This window comes from Erinaceus europaeus, chromosome 2 (assembly GCF_950295315.1).
Source record: "Erinaceus europaeus chromosome 2, mEriEur2.1, whole genome shotgun sequence".
Taxonomy (NCBI): Eukaryota; Metazoa; Chordata; class Mammalia; order Eulipotyphla; family Erinaceidae; genus Erinaceus; species Erinaceus europaeus.
In genome coordinates, this window is record NC_080163.1 from 44110945 (window position 1) to 44134848 (window position 23904).

Consider the following 23904-nt stretch of genomic DNA (forward strand, 5'->3'; position numbering starts at 1 on the left):
TGTTGTCTCCCTAACACCAACTCCCATTGTATTTATAAACCAAGACTGTTGTATGCTTTACATTGGGTTGTTCTAGTTCTCCCCCGCCAAGAGAATTGGATCAGTCCTGTTAGTTTCGCGGGCCGCTTGGCCCCACCCCTAGGAACCCCGCCAGAGTTCCAGAGTTCCAGAGTTAGAGGGTTTCAGAGTTCCTGAGTTCGAGAGTAAGAGAGAGTGCTTGTGCCGCAGCAAAGAGACAGCAGAGTTCTGTTTGGTGATTAGTTTGGTTTAGTTTATGAATCGTTGTTCCTGAATAAAGAAATACAGCTTCCCTGCCCAGCCGTTGTCTCCGCGTCTCTGTTACCCGCCCGTGAAGCTAGCCGGGCCAGCAAGAGCTGCCGAATTTTAACAACACAAGACTTTCCTAAATATGAACCATTAGGAACAAAGCCAGCAAGCAACTGGGTCAACACCTTATTTTCCGATGCTAAGTAATTTTCTTCTATACATTGGTTGCTATTATCTGACAGAAACAAATACAGAATTGGTGATGTCACTGATGCTATTTGTTGTCCTAAACACCAGCATGGAGGGGCAAGAAAAGACTGAGGCAGAAGTCACAGCTTCTCTAGTCTTTACTGGCCCCAGGGGACCTAGGCAGCATGTGGTACCCAAGGTAAAGAAACAAAGAAGACACACAGCCATTGTTTTAAAATATAAATTCTTTACTTTCTTCCTCTGTTAACTATACTCAGTCCAGGTGCAGTGGTTCAGGTGACCAGGTTTTTAATATTCTGACTCCCTACAGGAGCTAATTCTGTGCTAAGCCTGGGTCTGGGCACAGAAAACTCACTTCTTTAATGCCAAATACTGAGTATGATGTAATCAATATCCAACACATGGGGACATAGTTGTTTGGTGGTCACTGCACAAGCTGTCAACAATGCAGGCTCAGAAAATAAGATGTAAGTAACAAGGCCCTTTTCAAAAAAAAAGTATCTTAGGACACTAAGCTTACCCTTAAATGAATTCAAAGTAAATGCTCTAGCAAAGTAAAAGCACTAGCTCCTGTGAGGAAAAGTGCATGCAGACACAATGAACTTGCATGTGTGGCTAGCTATAACAGAAAGCTTCTGAAATCCCAGTAGTGCCTCCTCACAGAGTCAATTCCAAGTGTGAGGATGAAAATGAGAACAACTCAGAGTTTAGCCAGGCTGTGGGACTTCCTGCTTCAGTAGGGTTAGGAGTTCAGTGCAATTTTCAATTGTTTCCAACAGAAAGGAGAGTAGTGGTATTTTTTTACTGCCCACTTTTCCCAAGGTGTGAGGCCTGGAGCTGATCAAGGAAGTATAATTTTCTGGTTTGAGCAGATGGAACTCAGGGTTGCTGCTAGTCTGGGGACACAGATTCCTTCACACTGCAGCATCCTTTGTGGTGAGGCTTTTCAGCCTTCCCTCCTTACTGGTAATGCTGAAAGCATTTTCATTCTAATAAAAAAAAGCTTCTTCTGCTTGAATCTCAAGCCCCCTCCCCCCCTTCATTCATTTATTGGGAGGGGGGTGGGATGGGGGAAGGAGAAAGGGAGAGAGAGAAGGAGAGAATCCCAGAGGACTACTCTGGCACATGCAATGCTGGATAAAACTTGGTACCTCATGCTTTTATGTTCAAAACACTAGCGACTGTGCTGTCTCCTGGACTGCACAGCCCTCACTTCTTAACCCCATTCTCCTTCTCCTTCTCCTTCTTCTTCTTTTTAACCAGAGCACTGCTCAGCTGTGGCTTATGGTGGTGCTGGGGACTGAACCTGGGACCTCTGGTGCCTCAAGCATGAAAGGCTTCTTGCATAATCATTATGCTATCTCCCCAGGCCCTTAGCCCCATTCTTATCATGTCTCCAATCTGTGCTGATGTTTACAGAGACAGCCCAGTGCTGCACGCTAAATTCTGACAGCAAGAATAAGCTTTACCTAAAGCATTCACATGTGATCAGGAACCTTCCAAAGGATGTGGGCAAGAGGAAAATACTTATTCTACCACTATGCAGACATCCCATCTAAAACATAACCTGGGAAGTTATAACAACACTCTGGACAGTACCAAATAGATCAAACTAACTTTTAACCGAAAACAAATACAATTCCCTTGAGGAAAATCAGATGTGAGTGGTGTGGTCTGCTAGGTAATAAATAAAATAATACCACCAGTGTTAATAAAAACTGATACTAGGCTCCCTCTCCCCACAGCTAAGCAACTGTCCCCAACTAGTTCCCAAGGTCGCACTCCTTACCTCTGAACCCATCTCCTGACCATGCAAAATGCCCACATGCTGAACCTGCTGAACACGTCTGCCTGCATCATGTTTATGCACATGAAAGGAGAAATTCTAATTTGGAAGTCAATTTTAATGTAGACTCTCTTTCCAACAGGAACTGTCCTCCCATCCTGAAGAAAACATGGAAGGTAGGTTCTAGTCACTGACTGATCCTTTCAGGTGCAGATTCCTAATAAGATGAGCAGTTCAATCCTGGCAGCTTGCCTCTGCAGGAAGCCTTGGCAACCACTTACCTCTTCCTTGTTACCAGTGGGAAGGACTTGGAAAGATCTTGTTTCATTTACAAAATTGATGTAGAGAGGGTCTTGCTACCTAAAATAAGGGAGAGAGGGTAGGGGAGGGGGAAGGTGTCCCGAGTGGATGCAGAACTGCCATAGGATGACTATGGGGTGATAAGAGTGGGGGGAGGGGGGGAGGGGCATCCTCAGGAAAGATTTTGCTTTACTATCCTGGTTAGAAATCACCTGAGAAATGGGGATGATCTCACACTTTGCACTTGATAGTCAGCCTAGCCAGTCATATGACCCAGGTCAACCATTCTCCCTCTCTGGACCAAAGTTCTCACTCATAGCAATGGGCAAAACACATCTTTAGAGCTAGAAGTAGGCTAAAGTAAGAAAATATTGGGTTGTCAGAAAAGTCATGATGAAGGGCCAGGTGGTGGTGCACCTAGTTGAATGCACATGGTACTAAACACAAGGACCACACAAGGATCCAGGTTCAAGCCTCCACTTCTTCACCTGCAGTGGGGACACCTCACAAGTGGTGAAACAGGTCTGTAGGTATCTATCTTTCTCTATCTCCTCCTCCTCTTCCAATTTCCCTCTGTCTTATCAAATAAAATGAAAAAAAAATGGCTGTCAGGAGTAGTGGATTCATAGTGCCAGGACCAAGCCCCAACGATAACCTTGGAGGCTAAAAAAAAAAAAAAAAAAAAAATCATGATGCATTTTTGCACAGAAAAATATATCATGACTTTTCTGACAACCCAATAGATGTCAGAGCCCCCTGCTTCATACTAGGCACTAAATAAATATTGAATTCATTATGAAAAACATTTCTTATAAAAAACTATAGGGTACTGGACTAAACAAAGTGATTGCTGGGGCCAAACCAGATGCCCTCAGGCATGGAATGAGAGTTTTCCTCTTTCATCTTCTCCTAGGCTTAAGCAAACAGCCCTGCTGGCTATCATGCCATCTCTTTGGCTTCCTCACTATACTCTGTGGGGCATAGGGACTCAGCTCAGTGTGATCCTGCAAAAAACCCAGATCCATTTTCTGGGTTCCATGATAGAATGGGGGACCTCCACTGAGACGCTGAGACTCAATCATGTATTTACTCTTAACAGAGGTTAGACGAATAGAAAACTATTGACTACAAGGTTGGGGAGATAGCATAATGGTCACTCAAAAGGATTTCAAGCTTGAGGCTCTGAGGTCCTAGGTTCAATCCCCAGTACCACCATAAAATAGAGCTGAGAAGTGCTATGGTATAATAATAATAATAACAACAACAACAACAACAACATCTTAAAGAGATAACAGTTGACTACAATAATTTTCATTTCTCCACATTTCTCTTAGAAAAATGGAAAGTTGAGTAGGAGCATGCTCAAAAGACTAAATCTTGGGAGAACTGCTATATTTAGCGAAGGGAGAGGTATACAGTGCTGTACACTGTCAAGCTAATATTAATGGGATCCAAAGACAGCTTAGTCTTATGAAGTGTGAGGCTCTGGGCTTAATACCAGGCACCACATGGGAGAACCATGGATAGCGGAGTGGTGCTTTGGTGTCTTTCTTCCTTCTCTTTTTGTCTCTCTCCAAAAACACAGAATACGAAATTAGACAGTATTATCAACATGCATGAGGTCCTGGGTTCCTTCCCTGGTGCTGCATTAAAAAAGAACAATATTAAGCTGCTTTGTCTAAACTTAGGAGTGAATGGACTGGGAAGTGAGTGAAAATGGAAGGAGGGGGGGCTGGGCGTTAGCGCAGTGGGTTAAGCGCCTGTGGCGCAAAGCACAAGGACCGGCGTAAGGACCCCGGTTCAAGCCCCTGGCTTCCCACGTGCAGGGGAGTCACTTCACAGGCGGTGAAGCCAGTCTGTAGGTGTCTTTCTCTTCCCCTCTCTGTCTTCCCCATCTCTCTCCATTTCTCTCTGTCTTATCAAAAAAGAAAGAAAGAAAAAAAAAGAAAATGGAAGGAGAAAAACATGGATCTGCCTGGGAAGTTAGTTTTGAATTACACTGAGAGGCAGCATAAGCCTGGAGCAGTGGCACTGAATCCATCACTTTGTTTGAATTCAGTTTAGACAAACTGTTGCTCAGTCCTGCAGTAAGCCCCCAGGAAGCATTCTGTGGTAGCAAGTTTGCTCTGTGCTCAAGTACCTTCAACTCTGCCCATGAAACAAAGTTAGCAAATTGTAAAATGTTGATTATTTCCTAATTCTGTATTATAAAATGGAGTTAGGAGCATAAGTAGTAACATGTAGCAAAACCCCGACCCTGAGTAGAACTATTGTCCTCTCAGGCACCTCTGCGTAGGCCAATCAGTTTGGAAAGTTTTTCACAGTTTTCAAGTTTCAGCGACTCTGCTTTCTGTTTCAGTCGTTCATCTCTGTACAATCCTGCCAAATTTGTCAATTCTGACTCTGAAAGATAAAAGAGGTAGTCAGTTCATGAACAGCATCGAGCTCTTGGCTTTATCTCAGTATTCCTGGGATCAAAATCAAAGCTCCTTTTATTTTATTGAATGCTTTTTATTTCCATTATTAGAGTTAATTAACACTCATTTGGGGCAAGGCAGTAGCACAGTGGGTTAAGTGCATGTGGCTCAAAGCTCAAGGACTGGCATAAGGATCCCAGTTCAAGCCTCCAGCCCCCACCTGTAGGGGGGTTGCTTCACAAGTGGTGAAGCAGGTCTGCAGGTGTCTATCTCCCTGTCTTGCCCTCCTCTCAGTTTCTCTCTGTCCTATCCAACAATGATAGCAATAACAACAATAGCAACAATAATAACAACAATGATAAACAAGGGCAACAAAAGGAAAAAAATGGCCTCAAGGGGGAGGGTCGGGGGTGGCTCAGTGGGTTAAGCGCATGTGGCGCAAAGTGCAAGAACTGGAGTAAGGATCCTAGTTCCAATCCCCGGCTCCCCACCTGCAGGGGAGTCACTTCACAAGCGGTGAAGCAGGTCTGCAGGTGTCTATCTTTCTCTCCCCCTCTCTGTCTTCCTCTCCTCTCTCCACTTCTCTCTGTCCTATCCAACAATGACATCAATAACCACAACAATGTTAAACAACAAGGGCAACAAAAAGGGAAAATAAATAAATATATAAAAAAATTAAAATAAAATAGCTTCCAGGAGCAGTGGATTCATAGTGCAGGCACCGAGCCCCAGCGATGACCCTGGAGGCAAAAAAGAAAAAAGAAACACTCATTTAGCAGCTACATTACACCTAGTTCAGAGGGTTAAAGAACACCCTGTATTCAAGGAGCCTTATAGTCTCTGTGCTCCACTGGAAAAGCACTGGACTTAGTTCTTATCAACAGAACATTTGGTACCAGACTTAGGAGACCTGCATGTGTGTGGTAAGAGGAGCCTCTTTCACAGTCTTCTTGTGAATGGTATTCAGATGGCAGTTGGAGAAAATGGAGCCCAACTGCCTGCTCCTGTCATCTGAAATAAAGACAGCTGCTTCATTCCTGCCCCTGCGTTGCTGGACCATAAGTCACACAGGATCATGGACACAGAGCCTACCTCCGGTGGCAGACTTCTATAGAAGGCCAGGTTGCTGTTGGCGTTTGTCACCCCTTCACCACAGGTGGAGTTCTGAACTCAAAGGCCAAAGGCAGCTGGGCTCTTTTAAAAGTGAAATCATCTGGATCTGGTGACCTCTGTCTCCTTCACTAAGTGAATTTCATTTTCTCTCCATTGTGGAAAGGTCATTCTATTTTTAGCCTGAATATAATCTCTATCTCCTGAGACTCAAAGATGGTTTGGCTGCCTTTACTTTTTAATTCTTTTGTAAAGTTTCTGAGACCTTTTTGGGAAGGAAAGCCTGAAAGCCGCCTCCCCTCCACTGTGTTGTGTACAGCCGGATGGCACGCTTGGATAGCTGTGCTGCTGTGAAAGCCTCCGACAGCAGGCAGCCACTCATTGTTTAAAGGACCATACTTGTGAAAATGCTATTTTAGTCATTTTGAAATATGTCTATCTATTCTTAATCATCTTGTGGGCAGATTTTGTTTTTCTTGGTGGAATGAGAGGCACCTGTCTGATTGATCAGCAGGCTGCCTGGAGAAAGGAATTAATACATAGCCGGGGGAACAATGGGTATTGGGTCCTGAATGAGTTTCTATCAACACAAAACACTGTGTGGGATTTCTGCTCACTGAGAAAGACCCAAAGTGCAGATTAAGTGCGTGCAGGATGCCAGTGTGAGGGGTGGATATGCATGAAAATCTCTCCTCTACAAAGGAGGTTCAGAGGCTGGGTCCTAGCCTGGCAGTTGCTTGGCAAGTGGCGGGTCTCCTAGGCTCTAGAACAATGTGCTCTCGCCCCTTGGTACAGTGCCTGAAGTGCCTGCTAGCCAGAACGTGCCTTGGCACAGTCATGCTTGCAGGTTATGTACTTCATGGGGGTCACGTGTAGCACCCGGATGAAAGCCCACTGCTCCTGCTTAGATCTCAACACTGACTCCATTTCTCTGGCTTCTTTGGTGTGGGAAACCTGTCCAGGAGACCTCTGTGAAATCAGTTTACACCGTTGGTCCTCTGGAGTCATAGTTATTCCAGTATGTGGAATAGAGTCAATGGCTTTGCTTTCACTTGAATTCTTCTTCTTCTTCTTTTTGTCTGTGGAATATTTCTAAGTGTCTCATTACCTGAAATCTCATTCCAGACGACACTACACACTTAGTGAATTTTACTATTTTCTATACTGAAGACCACCATAACAAGCAGATGAAAGACAAATGCACTGGTATGATTGCTATTCTAAAAACGCTAGTTTTTTTTTACGAAGTTCGTTAGAACTAACTTCAAATGCTATATAGCAGGAGTGTGGAATACCCAGCCTATGGCCTGTAAACAGCTTGTATAATCACTTTTGGTCTGGTCCCACTAAGGCAATTGCAGACAGGACTCAAAATTCAGTAAGTAACGCGAAGTGCTAATTTTTAAGTTAATAATTAAACAATGACAGCAACAACAATAACAACTAGATCACTGCTCAGCTCTGGCTTAGGGTAGTGCTGGGGATTGAATCTGGGTCCATGGAGCCCCAGGCATAAAAGTTTTCTTGCATAACCATTATACAATCTTCACAGGCCATAGCTGATAATTTTGTATAGCTATGAATGATGTTATAAATATCCAGGTGGCCCTTGGCAGAAAAAAGTTTCCCCACCCCTGCTCAAGAGGCAAAGACCCCTGTTTCAGAGCAATGACCTTACATAGGTCAGAGCTTCATGGAACTAAGTTCCACTTTCCCACTACCTTGTTTAGTGAAACTTCTTCCCACACTGCTAGTGAAGCCTTTCACCCTTCAATGAATAAAAGGTCAGTTCAATGAATATGCTGTTTTTGACAAGTCCTGTTAATATTCAATGATTTCTAAGTAACTGAAAAAATTTGGAAGGGACAGGATGAAGAGAACATCTCATTTAGCAAAATGTTTCCTTTACCCTGAGTGCGGGTGTTAAGATGTGGACCAAGCACTGAGTCATTAGCATAAAGTGACTTAGGAAAATTGCCCAGATAAGTACATTCCAGATCCCTTCACCAGAACACTGCACAAGAGTCCAGATCAGAGTCTTGACAGCAGGAAGACCCCCAGAGACCCTAACATGCTCATGATGCAGGCCCATGAGAGTGAGACCAGGCACGGCTGGGACTCTTCTAGGGACCAAAAGTCATTTGCTGTGTCCAGATCCTGCTGAACATGTTAAACTCACTCGACCTTCTAGTCCATGGCACCTCTCCAGGAGGAAGTCCATTTTATCTCCACCACACCACAAAGCCCAAGTTAGTTCCTTTCCCTTCCCTTCCCTTCCCTTCCCTTCCCTTCCCTTCCCTTCCCTTCCCTTCCCTTCCCTTCCCTTCCCTTCCCTTCCCTTCCCTTCCCTTCCCTTCCCTTCCATTCCATTCCATTCCCTTCCCTTTTGTCCCCTTCCTTCCTCCCTCCCTCCCTCCCTCTCTTTCTTTCTTTCTTTTCCTCCAGGATTATCACTGGGGCTCAGTGCTCGAACTACAATTCCACTGCTCCTGGTGGCCATTTTTTTTTCCCATTTTATTCCATAGGACAGAGAGAAAGTTGGGAGAGGTGGGGGAGACAGAGAGGGAGAGAGAAAGACACCTGCAGAACTGCTTCACTACTTCTGAAGCGTCCCCCCTGCAGGTGGAGAGCTGGGGACCTGAACCTCAATCCTTGCGCAGGTCCTTGTGCTTAGTACTATATGTGCTTAACTGAATGTGCCACTGCCCAGCCCCCCAGAGCTCAAGTTTCTACCCACTCTACTATTCTGCCCCAGGACATGGAAAGAAGTACTGAGTTGTTGGAAAAATTATGACATATTTTTCTATGCAAAAATGCATCATGATATTTCTGATAACCCAATACTTTTCTGCCCATCCAAATGAGGATTTTAGCTCAGCCCACAAGACCAGGAAGCAGTTTTTGCTTGTTAACTTGTCCATCCCAGCCCAGTGGCATGGATACTTCCCCTGGCACACACTTTGCTATTTAGATGCAGCTGTGAGGGAGTAAACAGGACAATTAGTGTTCATAGTAAGGGATTACTCATAGAAATCCACCCAGACTCAGCATTCTAAGGGAGAGCAGAGAAAATACATGAACAAAAGATTAAAAAAAGACAATGGCTAATTTTGCAAGCAAAACAAAACACCCCCCTAGCCCCCAAAAAGGAGCAATTTTCATTTGGTATTTTGCTAAGAGGGAACTTTGTTCTCAAATGGATTTACTTTGTTAAGAGGGAACCTTGTTCTCAAATGGATTTATTTTTATAACCTCCAAATGCTAAATTTAACCTTGTTGGCTGCACTTGCTGCTGGATCCGGAGGACAGATGCAGCTGGTTCTCAAATGGCACTTGTGTTGTGTGGAGGCTCCAGACAGCCACCATCCTTAAATGCCAGAAATAGATTATTAAGGGGTGTGTGCTGATAACCCTCTGTTTGGCAATTGTGGACACATGCATCATGCTTATCCACTGGATTTTTATTTGGAGAAAGCTAAAGCCCTGAAACTAGGTCTCCTAAAAATGGGGACTAAAGCCCAGAAGCCACCTTAGGCATAATATTTATCATGAGCATAGCTTTAAATGGGTGTGTATATGTGTACTTGAAAACTGTGAAGAGGGATAAAGAACAGAAAAGCCATCAGGGGAGGGGACTGGATGCGGAGTTCTGGTGGAGGGAATTGTGTGGAATTGTGCTCCTCTTGTCCTATGGTCTTGTCAATATTTCCATTTTATAAATAAATTTAAAAAAAAGAGGAAAATGTGAAATGCACATTGTCATCCAGTTCTTGGAGAAAGCAAGAAACCCTCCTAGAGAGCAAACCAATGGGGACATTTAGGACAAACATTGGCTTTCACTTGACTTGGATGGATGGATATATACACACACACATATACTTTTCTTTTTTTTTTTTCTCTTTTAGTCTAAGAGCTTTATCTTGCTACAAATTTCTTTCCTGATTTTTGGAACTTATAAAACTTAAGTTTAACAATGAGATAGGATATTTCTTGATCCTTTAGTCTTTTTTCTAACAACAAAGGAACCTTTTCTGTTTAATTCCTCCTTATATTCCACCAAGTTTCTAATGCACCTGTGAGTTTGGAGGCTTTTGTCCTATAGAAATAGAAGGCAAAAAAGGTGGGGTGATGGCACATCTGGTAGCACACACATGTTAACATGTATAAGGACCCAGGTTCAAATCTCTGGTCCCCACTTGCCGGGGGCAAGCTTTGTGAGTGGTGAAGCAATGCTGTAGCGGTCTTTCTCTCTCCATCCCTACCTCCCCCTTCCCTCTCAATTTCTGTCTCTATTAAAAAAAGAGGGAGAGAGAGAGAGAAAGAAAGAAAGGATAGGAACACTGGATTCATCAGTACAGATACCAAGCCCTAGCAATAACTGTGGCAATAAACAAAGCCTAGGGCTAGGGTATTAACCGTGATCTGAGATCCTCAATCCTCAGTATTTTCATTATTTCCATGTCCTGACAATCCTCTTTTCTTTTTTTTTTTTCCTCCAGGGTTATTGCTGGGCTCGGTGCCTGCACCATGAACCCACCGCTCCTGGTGGCCATTTTTCCCCCTTTTGTTGCCCTTGTTGTAGCCTTGTTGTGGTCATTATTATTACCATTGTTGATGTTGTTCGTTGTTGGATAGGGCAGAGAGAAATGGAGAAAGGAGGGGAAGACAGAGAGGGGGAGAGAAAGACAGACACCTGCAGACCTGCTTCACCGCCTGTGAAGCGACTCCCCTGCAGGTGGGGAGCCGGGGGCTCGAACCGGGATCCTTACGCTGGTCCCTGCGCTTTGCGCCACCGGCGCTTAATCCACTGCGCCACCGCCCGACCCCCTCCTCTTTTCTAAAGACATTTGTTGAGCACCTGTTCTGAAACATGGATTGTGCCAAGGGTCTAGGACATAAACTTACTAAGATATGGTTGTTGTCCACAGAGAACCCACAGCCCTGATGGACATGGAACTTCAATAATGTGACAACAGTACAGTGGTAGCAGGACAAACAAAGTACTTTAAGAACACAGAGGAAAGAGAGATTAAGTAGGGGGTGGAGATGGATCTTGTGGTGGGTCAGTGAGGGCTTAGTAGCACTGTGACTAAAGAGCTAATTTTACCACTGTTAAGATGTTTAGTAATTTGGAGTAATGCACCAAAGTAAAAGACTATGTCAGGGAGGGCCTACTATTGGGGGCAGGAGGTAGGGACACATGCTTTTGGTGGTGGGAATGGTATTAAACTATACTATTAACTTATAATCTTTTAAATCACTGTTTATTAAATATGTCAGTAGAAAAACAGATTGTCTCTTTAAATGCCTAGATTTCAGTTTTGAATATATATTCTTTTAATCTAAGCACTTAATGTTTCAAATTGGTAAACTGATTGAATTCTGACACTGGGCTTAAATTGTTAAAGCATTTCTAAAAATAACATTTTCTTTTTTTTTTTAATATTTATTTTTATTTATTTATTCCCTTTTGTTGCCCTTGTTGTTTTATTGTTGTAGTTATTATTGTTGTTGTCGTTGTTGGACAGGACAGAGAGAAATGGAGAGAGGAGGGGAAGACAGAGAGGAGGAGAGAAAGATAGACACCTGCAGACCTGCTTCACCGCCTGTGAAGCGACTCCCCTGCAGGTGGGGAGCTGGGGGCTGGAACGGGGATCCTTACACAGGTCCTTGGGCTTTGTGCCACGTGCGCTTAACCTGCTGCACTACCGCCCGAACCCCAACCATGGGATTTTAAAAGTAAACCGAGCTCCCAAATAACTTGGCTATAATAATAATTACCTATTGCTTTTTTTAAAAAATATTTTTTTATATTTATCTATATTCCCTTATTTATGCCCTTGTTTTTTTAATTGTTGTTAAAGTTATTACTGTTGTTGTTATTGATATCATCGTTATTGGATAGGGCAGAGAGAAATGGAAGAGAGGAGGGAAAGACAGAGAGGGGGAGAGAAAGATAGACAACTGAGACCTGTTTTACTGCCTGTAAAGGACCCCCCTGCAGGTGAGGAACTGGGGGCTCGAACCAGGATGCTTACACCCAGGATCCATACACTGGTCCTTGCACTTCGTGCTATGTGCGCTTAACCAACTGAGTTACCGCCCAATCCCTCAATTGCTTTCTTAAACTCTAAGACAGCAAGAAACCTTCCCCATTCTCTCTCTTTTAATTATTATTATTACTGGACAGAGATAGATAGAAATTGAGAGGGGAGGGAGATAGAGATGAGAAAGGACAGAGACACCTGCAGCCCTGCTTTACCACTCATGAAGCTTTCCCCCTGCAGGTGGGGGACTAGGGGCTTAAACCCAGGTCCTTGCACACTATAAGGTGTGCACTTAACCAGGTGTGACACTGCCTACCCCCACCCCACCCCATTCTCTTTAAAATCCATATTTCTCCCAGTCCTGGAACCTCTGGGACTTTGCTTGTATTTTCTTGACACTTCACCTCTTGATCCCTACCCTGTGGTACTGCCTCTGCTGACCTCAACGAAATCAATGCAACCAGTGCGGCCATGCCATATTTCACTTTGGACTGCCTCCAGAGATGCCAAGCCTGAGATATTAACCTTCCAACTCCAATAATCTGGTGAGACCTTCCCTAACACATGGGACTACCTAGTTCCATTTCAAATGGTGCATTCCCTAACAAAGTTACAGCCCCTAGATATAGACTAGGGCCTAAGGGACAGGGTCTATGTGCACAAGTATCTATAAGTTAGGGGTATATTTATACCTCAAAGTAAAAGTGCTCAATAGTCTGCTGTGATTAAACTTAATAAATTCAGCAAGCAAGTAAAAAGACCTAAAAATGACACCATAAAGTATCTAATCAAATATTTACTACTTAGGCCTAGACACCTCCTCTTCACTTCTTACCTCCACTTCACTTCCCTCAATCACTTTATCTACTCAATTAATTACAGAAAAAGAAAGTAAGAGATATCCCCTAAACTCTCTTGACAGCAACAGCATTAATGTCACCCTCTTGATAATTTTTAGAAGAAACGCTGTATACAACTGGCCGAGATATACTAGCCAAAGTATATCTATCAACTAAAGGACACTTATTGTCCCCTATGACAACCTCTATCATAATCATCAAACAAGTAAAATGCAGTAAAACTTAATGCTGGGACAGATGCTTAATGGTTATGCAAAGAGACTCTCATGCCTGAGGCTCCAAAGTCCCAGGTTCAATCCCCTGCACCACCATAAGCTAGTGCTGAGTAGTGCTCTGGTTAAAAAAAAAAAAAAAAATGCAGTAAAACTTAAGGTTAACTGAGATCCCACTTAAACCCTAGGTATACTCCCTACCTAACTTGAGACCAGATGCCATAAACTCAATACTGGCTTGGATACAACAAATGACACTCAATGATTTAATAACGGAGAGAAAGTCTAACCTTGTCAGTTAAAGAAAGGACTACAAAATGTGGATAAAGGTAGGGCCTGGTGGTGGTGCACCTGGTTGAGGGCATGTTACAATACTCGAGGACCTAGGTTCAAGTCCCTGGTCCCCACCTGCAGGGGGAAAGCTTCATGAGTGGTGAAGCAGGGCTACAAGCATCTCTCTGTCTCTCTCCCTCTCTATCAACCCCTTCCCTCTTGATTTCTGGTTGTTTATATTAAATATAATTAAACAAATTTAAAAGCTGGATAAAGGCAAGAGACTTGCTCACTTAATGATGGTCTTTTTGGTCAATACCAGGCCACCCTATCATCTGGGGCTCTAGTCAGGGAATTCCTGTATTCCCACATAGATATGATGGGCCTACACCTCTAATAAGTCCCTGTCTCCATCATCACTGGTCACTTCTATCAGGAACGTCATCATAAGCTCTCCTGTAGGCCTCTTCAGGATCTTACCCTTACTACAGAGCAGCAATGGTAGAGGCTGCTCCATTCTCTGAAGGGAGGCTGGGTCAGCCTATTTTGTCACTTGAGGAAGATTGGTCCTGAAATGAGTGCAGCCTACAATGTCCCTTGCTGTGACCATGGACTGCAAGCTCAGACTGACAGGGACTCGGAGGCTGCACAGGCTCCTGTACTAAATATGAATAAATTGGTCAGATCAATGGGGGTAAACAGTTAATGGTATTTGGGGCCAGGGGGTGGCATACCTGGCTACCTTCTCACAGTATAATGCACAAGGACCCAGGTTCAAGCCCCTGGTCCCAACCTGCAGGGGAAAAACTTCACAGGTAGTGAAGCAGTGAAACAGATGTCGCTCTGTCTCTCTCCCTATTTCCCCTCCCCCTCTCTATTTTTTCTTCTTTTTTTGGAGGGGGAGGGGGCTAGTGGTTTACAGTTGATAGTATCCTCTCAATTCCTCTCTGTTATCATCCAATAGTAAATAAAGGGGACTGGGTGGTAGCACATCGGGTTAAGTGCACATAGTATCAAGTGCATGGACCTGCACAAGGACATGCACAAAGATCCCAGTTTGAGCCCCTGGCTCTCCACCTTCAGGGGGGTTCACAAGTGGTGAAGCAGGTTTGCAGGTGTCTTTCTCTCCTTCTCTATCTTCCCTTCCCCTCACAATTTCTGTCCGATGCAACGACAACAACAGCAACAACAATGGAAAAAAGATTCCTGCCAGGAGCAGTGTATTTGTAGTCCATGCACTGAGCCCGAGTGATAACCCTGGGGGCAAAAATAAATGAATAAACCAGTTAATGGTATTTATATTTTCTGCATGTTTAGGAGCTATTCTCTCCCCTAATCCAGTTTTCTTTCTCTTCCTTCCTTCTTTCCTTCCTGCCTCCAGGGTTATCATGGGGGCTCAGTGCTGGCACTATGAATCCACTGCGCCTGGTGGCCATTTTTTCCATTTTACTGGATAGGACAGTGAGAAATTGAGAGAGAACTGGGAGATACAGAAGGGAAGAGAAAGATACCTGCAGGCCAGCTTCACTGCTTGTGAAGAGACCCTCATGCAAGTGGGGAACCGAGCACTTGAACTCTGATCCTTGCATGGGTCCTTGTACTTAGTACTATGTGCGCTACCTCTCAACCCCCAATCCAGCTTTCTAGCCCTATTCTAAACTTTAACACCACCTTCTCAGACAATATTTTTAGTCCACCAAAATGTTTGCTCTCAGGCTTAGGCAAAAATCACTAAAGTCATGGGCCCCTTGGAATATACCTAAAATAGTCTTCCTCGTTTGTCCCACCCAGAGACCTCTAATTTCATCTGCTCTATTCCTACCTTTGGGTTCCTGTTTACTAAACAATTTATCCTGCTTTATATTTTACCACCTTTCAGCCACCAAGTTGCAGATACTACTATGACACCATCTTGACTTTCCTGGGCAGATGACCTCACCAATGTGTCCTGAAGTCTCACCTCTACAGAGTTCAACCTCAGTAGGAAACAACAGAAATAGCTGGGGGTATGGATCGACCTGCCAATGTCCATGTCCAGCAGAGATGCAATTACAGAAGCCAGACATCTCATCTTCTGGATTTCATGAAGAATTTTGGTCCATACTCCCAGAAGGATAAAGAATAGGGAAGTTTCCAATGGAAGGATGGGACAGGGGACTGTGGTGGTGGGAACTGCACAGAACTGTACCCATTATCTTATAATCTTGTGAATCATTATTAAATCACTAATAAAAAAATCTAAGCTAACAAAAAAAAATCTAAGTTTGCTTTCTGAAAATTTAACTAAACCAAGTTATAAGACACAATTAGTTGTGTGTATGTGTGCGTGTGCATGTGCATATCTGCTTAACTCAAATCGGATAAAAAGTGAGTATGTTGACTGAGAGACTGGCTCCCCTTGCTATCGGTGTTCCCCACTAACACTCACTTGAGTTAAGACAAGTGGCAGACACTGTCACTTCTACTATCTCCAGAGAAGAGAACAGAGTGGAGGGCTTGCTCGCACCCATACTAACTGAAGAGGCAATCCCTGGAAGGGTTACTTTTGTCCTTGGTGACCACAAGGAACGGGACAACTGACTCAGTATCAATAACGTATAAATCTTTGGTCTGGCTCAAGATGTTAGGGTGGATCAATCAGATTTTTCTCTAGAAAATCTTGAATTAAGAAACTTTGGACCAAACTAGTTAGCAATGAGAACTTAGAAGAGGAAGTTTATGATGTAGAAAGGGGTGAACAACTAGTGGAGTTGAAGAACTTGGGTGAGTGATTAGGAGGGAAGCAATTAAAACAAAGTGTATGGCAAAATAAGGACACGAAGGACGAAAACTTGAAGAAACATAGGAAGGCAGCTAGTACAAGAGAGTAACACTGATGGGCTGAGAGCAGTAGTAATGACTCAGATAAATAGGTAACTAGTCCTAAGTTTCTAAGAACCTATTTCCTGATATTTCTAAAATCTGGCCACATGAGTCCAACCTAACCACTCCCCTTTGGGGTAGGATTCTGAATGGGCCTTTGTTCAAATTTTACTCATATAAACACATGTGACCCAAACAAAGAGAGAGGAGGGATCAGGAAGCTAGGGATAACAGGTTGGGAAGCCCAGATGTCAGCTAAAAAGCCTTTTGGGAGCATCTTACTTTGTTGTTTCTCTTTCCAACAACTTGTCTGGATATAATCAATATAATCCTTCTCTATCGTCTTCTCCAGTTCACGCAGGGATGCTCCTCTGTAGGCCTTGTCAAAGTTTTTATCCACAAAGTAAGGCACCTGCAGGTTCTGAGTTTCTCTAGAAATGGTGTATCCTAAGGTTCTGAAACAAGCAGAGAAAACTAGATAAGCTTGCTATGCTGAGCACTATCAGTCTTATCACTATCTTCACAGATATCATTATCATCTTCACCACTGCATAGGGCAGGTGCAAAAATCACTTAAAAATTTTTAATTGTTGTTATTTATTGGGTAGCAATAGCAAGAAATCGAGTGGGAAGGGGGTGATAGAGAGAGAGAGAGAGAGAGAGAGACAAAGAGATATCTGCAACATTGCTTCATCACTTGCAAAGCTTTTCCTCTGCATGTGGGGACTGGGGATTTGAACCCAGGGCCTTGTACATTGTAACATGCGCTCAACTAGGTGCACCACCACTCAGCTCCCCCAACATTCACTTTCTAATACAATTAACATTTATTACTTCCCTGGTAAAGAAGAAAGTACAATGTTGTTACTACTGCAACTATATGAGCATGTTCATATAGTGCACTTGGTCTCTATACAGTTACTTTTTTCTCTCAAAGGAATTTGCCCTTTTATATGCCAAGGCTGAAAGTAAACCACTGAATGCTTGGAAAGTGTGTCTATTGTGTAGAACTTAGGATGGTCCCTTAGGCTGGTTGAATTAACTCATGTTACAGTACACTACCTATACATAACAAAATAGTTTATACCAGCCTAGTGTCAATTCTTAGGGCAATATAAAAAAGTACTTCACACACAAGTATGTGTGCAAGGATCCAGGTTTGAGCCTCCAACCCTCCCACCTACAAGGGGACACTTCACAAGTGGTAAAGTAGGTCTGCAGGTGTCTATCTCTCTCCCTCTCTATGTTGCCCTCCTCTCTCAAATTCCTTTTGTTTTAATCAATTAAAAAAATAAAATTAATAAAGTTTTTTTAAAAAGGAAAAAATGGCTGCCAGGAGCAGTAGATTCATAGTGCCTGCACCAAACCAAAACAATAACCCTGGAAGAAAAAAAAAATAGAAAGTACGTCACATATAACTGCTAAGTAAGAACTGCAAAAACTTCAGACACAAGTCTGCAATGATGCTTTGGGAGTAACTCTGAGTATAAGATACCTAATGCTACTTCTTGTTCAGAAACATTAAGAGATCTGGTTTAAATTCTTACCATACAGGGGAGCTCAAATTCAAATTAAGGCAATGAGCAAAGCCTAACCTGATTCTGTTTAAATTCCATCCTATACTTGAACTTTTCTCAGCCTTCTCCCTTGATCTTTTGATTGAGTGGTTTTGCTGAATATCTATGAGCTCAGATCATAACTGCATCCACTTCACTCTGGGAAGGTTTCAGCAGGGCAGATTCTTGCCTGCCTTATTGGGCAGACAAGAGAGAAGGTAGTATTATAACAGGGATAAACATGGGTGGTTGGGAAATAGAGGGAATCAGGCCAGGGTGACTTGCTAGCAGTAACTTCTGAGTTTCAGCTTTCCTCTCTGTAAAAGGAAGAGAGAGTCTAGAATTATAGTCTTCAGTCTACAGTGATCACCACCAAAGATCCTATTTTTGTATCATCTTGGAGTCCACATTTTATAAGATCTTTGTCTAGTAAAGTATAATAATGAGTAATGGCATGCTTCTCATAATAAATAATTAAGAATTAACTAGTGATTCTCAAACTTTTTTATGGACCAGAACTATTCAGAGGGCTCATGAAAACACAGAAGGCTAAATCTCACAGCCAAAGTCTCTGATTCACAAACTATAGAGTAAGGCCAAGAGTTTGCATTTCTAACATGTTGCCAGTTAATGCTGGTCTGGGGATGAAACTTTGAAAATCTAATTAATTGAAGAAATTTTAAAAAATACTATTAGGGCTTATAATTTGTATGCATTAGAAACATTACAATGAGTTTCTATATTTTCAGCAAGAGCAAAGAAGTGGGTGAACTAAAGTAGTGGTTTAAATCATAGCAACAGTTTGACTATGTAACCTTATGAATGCTGTCTTATGCATGTAATTCTTTGAATTAAAAATCTTTAATGATTCAATTACTATTCCCTTAGACCCAGAAGGGTTTGTTGATCTTACCACAAGCTCAACAGGGTCCTTTCTGACTCTAACATAATGTGATAAGGATTTAATCTGAACCTGGAATCACTCCATAGATCATTCAGAAGCCAGTAGTTGCTATTCTGCAGTTGACAGGTTGATGTCACTGTAGAACAAAACAGTCCATGTCCCGAGACACGAGGCAGACTGCCTACAGTATTTTTCAGTCTTGTCACTATTACTACCTGTTCCTTTAAACATAAAATCAGTGTTTTCTACAACAAAAGGTGGGGTGAAATGCCATATACCATCAAAATCTTCAAGTCTCCCTCCCTACTTTAGTAAAAGTTAAAATTGATACAATCTGAAGAGAAACCAGAGTCTCCCCTTCCCTATTTTAAGAAATATTTATACATATTTGACTTACGATTTATAGAACAGGCTATATGGGGGATTAGCAGCCAGCAGCTGAGTAATGACAGATATAATTACTATCACCAGAACTGGAAGTAGCTGAATGAAGGCAGAATATGTAGTCTGAAAAAGGAAAAAAACATGTATAAGTGTTCTTTATAAATATAAGGTTTACTGAAAAATAGGATAGTTCTCCTACATAAAATGAATGAACAAAGCCCACACATGAGCTACACAAAATTCAAGGTTTTTCTGGGAAGACTGTACTTTATGCTAAGAAACACAAAACTTGGGAGTTGGGCGGTAGAGCAGTGTGTTAAGTGCAAGTGGCGCAAAGCGCAAGGACTGGCTTAAGGATCCTGGTTCAAGCCCCCAGCTCCCCACCTGTAGGGGAATCGCTTCACAAACTGTGAAGAAGGTCTGCAGGTGTCTGTCTTTCTCTCCCACTCTGTCTTCCCCTCCTCTCTCCATTTCTCTCTGTCCTATCCTACCACGATGACATCAATAACAACAACAATAACTACAACAATAAAACAATAAGGGCAACAAAAAGGGAATAAATAAACCTTAGAAAAAGAAATACAAAACTTTTGTTTATTTTTAAAATATTAAAAAAATTTATTATCTTTATTTATTTATTGGATAGAGACAGCCAGAAATCGAGAGGGAAGTGGGGGATACAGAGGAAGAAAGACAAAGACACATGCAAAACTGCTTCACCACTCATGAAGCTTTCCCTCTGCAGGTGGGGGTCAGGGACTCGAACCTGGATCCTTGTACATTGTAACATATGCGCTCAACCAGGTGCGCCACCACCCAGCCCTTAATATAAAATTCTTGTTCTGGAAGTTGGGCGGTAGCGTAGCGGGTTAAACGCACATGGCGCAAAATGCAAGGACTGGCTTAAAGATCCCGGTTCCAGGCCTCGGCTTCCCACCTGTAGGGGGGTTGCTTCACAAGTGGTGACGCAGATCTGCAGGTGTCTGTCTTTCTCTCCCCCTCTCTGTCTTTCCCTCTTCCATTTCTCTCTGTCCTATCCAACAACAGCATCAATAACAACAACAATAACTACAACAATAAAACAACAAGGGCAACAAAAAGGAATAAATAAATATTAAAAAAAACAACTCTTGTTCTCCCTACTGAGAGGCAGAAGGAGCCCCACTCACAACCTGGACTGACACCTGCTAGTCCTTCTAAAGCTCCCATTTCTTTTTAAGATATTTATTTATTCCTTTTTGTTGCCCTTGCTGTTTTATTGTTGTAGTTATTGATGTCGTTGTTGTTAGGTAGTACAGAGAGAAATGGAGAGAAGTGGTGCTAGGGTGTGAACCCAGAGTCTTGCACATAGTAAGGCATGTGCTACACCAGGAAAGCTATCTTTTGGCTTGTATACCATATTCTGAGAGAGAGAGAGAGAGAGCAAGAGAGAGAGAGAGGCAGAGACAGACACCAAAGCACTGCTATACCATCTTTGAGCTTCATCTTTGGTACTGTCCTTGTGGAACACCCATGTGGTGCTGAGGGCCAAATTCAGGGTCTCATGTATGTCACATATATTTTACTGGGTCATTTCTTGGAGTCCAGAACATAGACATATAGGCACTGTGTGCTGGTTAGGTCATTTGCAAGGAAAAATAGAACAAGCCAGTCTTCTTAGAACAAAGCTGATACAGAGAGGCAGGAAAACTGGAAATGATTTGTCCCAAAGAAACATGAAGAGCACTGATACATGAGCACCTGCCAGAACTCCATTCCTGGTTCCCATTGGTCATGAGGCTTAGCTGTGTTTCCTGCCCTTGAACTTCAAAAGGCTTGCTTAATTCTTTACCTTAAGCCGTGCTAGTTCTGGATAATTTTTTCTTCTCTTATTTTATTAGTGATTTAATAATTATTTGCAAGATTATAAGATAAGAGGGGTATAGTTTTACACCACACTCACCACCCCTCCAATGATAAGCACCATAGTTCTCACAAAGTTGTAGAGATAGGTTAGTTCCTTTTCTTTTCTTTGCAAGTTCATGTGTTTCAATCCCTGATATTGCATATATGAGTGAAGCCATCTGACTGCTGTCTTTCACCTTTCTTTCTTTCTTTCTTTTTTTTTTTTTGTCTCCAGGGTTATCACTCTGGTTTGGTGCTAGTACTACAAATCCACAACTATGGCGGCCATTCCCCTTCCCCCTCCCCTTTTATTTGATAGGACAGAGAGAAACTGAGGGGGAAAAGGGAAATAGAAAGGGAGAGAGAAAGACACCTGAAGAACTGCTTCACCACTTGTGAATTGTCCCTGCCGCAGGTGGGGAGTGGGGCTCCAACCCAGGTCCTTGCACATAGTACTATGTGTGCTTAACCAGGTAGTTAAGCTGCCTGGCCCCCTGTGTCTTTCACCTCCTTATTGGTTCTGAATGTTCTGAAAGGGCTTCCTTTTTTTTTTTTTTTGTAATCAAGAAACCAAGAATCACAGCTAGAAAAGTTTCTCAGTGGGTCCTGGATTTGACTCCTGCCACCATATGTAACAGCATAGTGGTATTCTGGCCTCTGACTTTCATGAAATAATCAAGTAAAATTTCAAAAAAGGAAGGAAGAAAGAAAGATCAAGACAGTTCAAAAAAAAAATCTGATCAATGATTTAAATCAGCCAGGAGAAGTAGAATTATACATATGTGAGGCCTTAGCACCAACCTCCCCCCAAAACTGGGGTGTTAGGGATAGCTCACCCCGTAGAGTGCATACAACTGGGAGTAGCTGTACAGAAAAAGCTTACTAGCAGTATAGCAACACTGTATCTCTCCCTCTCTAGCTATCATTTATTTATTATTATTATTTCTTTAATTATTTATTTTTATTTTATTTTATTACCAGAGCACTGCTCAGCACTGGTTTATGGTAGTGCAGAGGATTGAACCTGGGACTTCAGAGCCTCAGGCATGAGAATCTCTTTGCATAACCATTATGCTATCTATCCCTGTCCCATTTATTTTTTTAAAAAGGAAGAATCCACTGGGAGTAATAGAATTGTGTGGGTGGAAAGTCTAAGTGAAAACCCAGATAGCAAAAGACTTTAAAAAAAAAAAAGTTGGGAGTCAGGCGGTAGTGCAGTGGGTTAAGCGCAGGTGGTGCAAAGCACAAGGAGCGGCATAAGGATCCCAGTTCAAGCCCCCGGCTCCCCACCTGCAGGGGGTTCGCTTCACAAGCAGTGAAGCAGGTCTGCTGGTGTCTATCTTTCTCTTCCCCTCTCTGATTTCCCCTCCTCTCTCTATTTCTCTTTGTCCTATCAAATGACGACATCAATAACAACAACAGTAATAACTACAACAATAAAACAACAAGGGCAACAAAAGGGAATAAATAAAAAAAAAGTTAGCCAATCAGGAAAACTAAGATTCTGAGAGAACCACTAAAAGAATGGGTAGAGAAAGAATACCATTCTGGTCTATTTGAGTTAATTATCTAACCCTTCCCATTTATATGCTTTCTTAAAGAACATTCTTTTTTTCCCCATCAGGATTACTGCTGAGGCTGAGTGCCTGCATGATACCACCGTATTTCATTACTTTTTTTGACAGAGCATGAAAGACAAAGAGAGGAAGAGACAAAGAAGAGAGACACCCGCAACACTGCCCACCACTTATGAAGCTTCCCCCCGAAGGTAGGGAGCAGGGATTTGAACTCTAAAAGAACATTTTAGCAACATATCCCAAGGTGAACTTCTAAAATCTGAGGGCTGCTTTCCACATGTGCTATGTCCAAGTAGTTCCTTCTTCCCTTGGTACCTGTGGTTTATCTTCTTCCTCTTCTTTTTGTGTTTGTGTCCTCTCGTGTCGGTGCCGCCGATGGTAATAGTGGGTGTCATCTGTCACGTTTGAAAACATATGAATATTTCCTGGAAAAGGATGAAAAATCAGTATTTTGTATGAGATAGGATAAACACTCATTCTTTGCCTCTTCCAATATCCTTGCTCCCAACTAGGTTCTCTGAGTATAGAGAATTGTTCCATTTTATCCAGCAGAAAAATAAGACATCAGGAAAACCAAGTAATCCAGCTAGAAATGAAATGTGATCAGGTCACCTGCTTTTATGTAAATACTCCTTTGTAATTAGTGAGTGTGAGAATCCCAGTGGCTAGTAGAGAAAGGATCTGGGCCAAGAATCTGCCTGACATGCTCATATTTGCTTCCTTGCTCAGTATTAGATTATGTCACTAGCATCCTTAGTAGTGATTCATAAATTACATTTACTTCCTTGTCATTCAACCATTCCATCTTCCAATTCTCTAGGGGCACTTTCCCAGCTTTTATCTTTATATAGCTGCTATTTTACAATAATGATACTAATTGGCATTTTATTACTTTATTTATAAAGTACTTAAAACATCTACTCTTCTACAGCCCCAGGAAGTGGTGCACTGGATGAAACATTGTCAGGTTCTGAGTACCATCCCTGGCATCACATAGACCAGAGTGACGCTCTGGTTCTCTCTTTTGCTCTCTCTCATTTCATTAATAAATAAGTCTTTAAAACACAACTGAATCCTCACAATAGCCCTGTGAAGTCTGTATCCTATCTCTATTTCTCTTTCTCTCCCTCTCCGTCTCTTTCACAGCTCTACTCAGCTCTGGTTATTGGTGGTGCCAGGAATTGAACCTGGGACCTCTCACATGTATGTCCTCTGTGCAACCATTGAACTGCCTATCCTCCTAACCCATGTGAAG

General features: G+C 42.5%; 1 protein-coding gene across 5 annotated transcripts in view; it reads right to left on the reverse strand.

Annotated features, from left to right (window-relative positions):
• Positions 1-683: 683 nt before the first annotated feature.
• The window catches only part of DNAJC18 (DnaJ heat shock protein family (Hsp40) member C18), a 40510-nt gene continuing 17289 nt past the window's right edge, over positions 684-23904 (reverse strand). For 2 of the 5 annotated variants that reach the window (XM_016185773.2, XM_007517599.3), the window contains 5 exons: positions 22965-23074; positions 19202-19311; positions 16627-16799; positions 4820-4966; positions 684-3136 (listed from right to left, as the gene is read on the reverse strand). In XM_016185773.2, the coding sequence (XP_016041259.1) occupies positions 4842-4966; positions 16627-16799; positions 19202-19311; positions 22965-23074 (518 nt within the window). In that variant the 3' untranslated portion in view covers positions 684-3136; positions 4820-4841. The remainder of the gene's footprint in view (positions 3137-4819; positions 4967-16626; positions 16800-19201; positions 19312-22964; positions 23075-23904) is intronic. The other 3 variants (XR_009546452.1, XR_009546449.1, XM_060179188.1) reach the window with 3 other exon arrangements.